The sequence below is a fragment of the Cebus imitator genome, unplaced genomic scaffold (assembly GCF_001604975.1).
Source record: "Cebus imitator isolate Cc_AM_T3 unplaced genomic scaffold, Cebus_imitator-1.0 Scaffold297, whole genome shotgun sequence".
Lineage (NCBI taxonomy): Eukaryota > Metazoa > Chordata > Mammalia > Primates > Cebidae > Cebus > Cebus imitator.
This window is the reverse complement of record NW_016107612.1, coordinates 390,106-391,656: the sequence shown is the minus strand read 5'-3', so window position 1 is coordinate 391,656 and position 1,551 is coordinate 390,106. Positions and strand designations below refer to the sequence as shown.

At 41.7% G+C, this 1,551-nt stretch overlaps 1 protein-coding gene across 1 annotated transcript in view; it reads right to left on the bottom strand.

Moving 5' to 3' along the window:
- The window catches only part of CNOT1 (CCR4-NOT transcription complex subunit 1), a 93,740-nt gene that overhangs the window by 6,392 nt on the left and 85,797 nt on the right, over nucleotides 1–1,551 (bottom strand). The window contains exon 44 of the mRNA XM_037729268.1: nucleotides 1,087–1,260. Within this exon, the coding sequence (XP_037585196.1) occupies nucleotides 1,087–1,260 (174 nt within the window). The remainder of the gene's footprint in view (nucleotides 1–1,086; nucleotides 1,261–1,551) is intronic.

The following is a 1,551-nucleotide window of genomic DNA, read 5'->3' as shown; positions in this document are numbered from 1 at the left end:
TCTCTACTAAAAATATTTTTAAAATTAGCTAGGCATGGTAGTGGGCACCTGCAGTCCCAGCTATTTGGGAGGCTAATGCAGGAGAATCACTTGAAGCTGGGAGGTGGAGACTGCAGTGAGCTGAGATCACACCACTGCACTCCAGCCTGGGTGACAGAGTGAGACTTCATATTAAAATAATATAATAAACAAATTTTAAAAACAGTTCAATATAGTTTAAAAGTTATTTCCATAGCATTACACTATACTAAGTATCATAAGCAATACAGATATCATTTAAGAGGTTATGCAAAGGTTATATGCCACTTTACATAAGGGACTTAAGCATACTTAAAATTCAGTGTCCCAGTGGGTCCTGGAACCAATCCCCCAAGAATAGCAATGGACCAAGAGACAACTGCACAGGTGCACAGACACACAAAACACCTGTAAAATATGGAGATTACAATCAGGCGCAGTGTCTCACACCTGCAATCCCAGCACTTTGGGAGGCCGAGGCAGGCAGATCACTTGAGGTCGAGCTCGAAACCAACCTGGCCAACATGGCAAAACCCCATCTCTACTAAACACATACAAAAAATTAGCCAGGCGTGGTGGCACGTGCCTGTAATCCCATCTACTTGGGAGGCTGGGGTGGGAGAATCGCTTGAACCAGAGAAGGGGAGGTTGCAGGGAGCTGAGATTGTGCCCCTGCACTCCAGCCTGCGTCACAGAGTGAGACTCTTGCCTCAAAGAAAAAGAAATAGAGATTACAAAGGTCTATTTGTTCTGCGATTCTTTGCCATGTGGGGCACACCCAGCAAATGCGTGCCCCAACACCTAAGCAAGGGTTCTATAAATAGAGCTAAATTTAATATCAAAATTAATATGAAAACTAGCAACTAGAAAAACGCTGTGAACCAGCAACAGCAATAGCAACAATATCATACCATATTATCAGGCTTAAAAACATGATTATTTCCTTTAAAGAATACTCTTAACTGTGTGCATGTATGTTGGGTAGGGAAGTGTTGGAACAGCCTACTTATCAGAGAAAGGACTGAAGTACTAAGACATGAATTTTCCTTTAACTAGTTGGAACTTTACCTTTAGATTAGGAGTGAATGGGTCTGGGAGCCTCATGTTTCTTGGAAAGGCACTCAGGATCAAATTTCTTAACTGGATACAATTAGGTGGAATCACATCACAAAACCCATAATGGTAATCACAAAGGAACTCTGGGAAATCATGCAAAAGAACCAGCAGCACTCTTAAAGTGCCCTATTTTAAAAAACAAGAAAAACATTTCCACACTAAGAAAAGGGAGTTAACATTTTCCTATTATAAATTTAACGTCTCCTCTCCCTCCCCCCAAAAAAGGTAAAATACACTTTAGTAACATTTTTTCAAAAGTTTCAGGCTTTAATTAACATTATCACAGATGATTTATCAAGTATTTCCATTTAGGAGCCGGGCGCGGTGGCTCAAGCCTGTAATCCCAGCACTTTGGGAGGCCGAGGCGGGTGGATCACAAGGTCAAGAGATCGAGACCATCCTGGTCAACATGGTGAA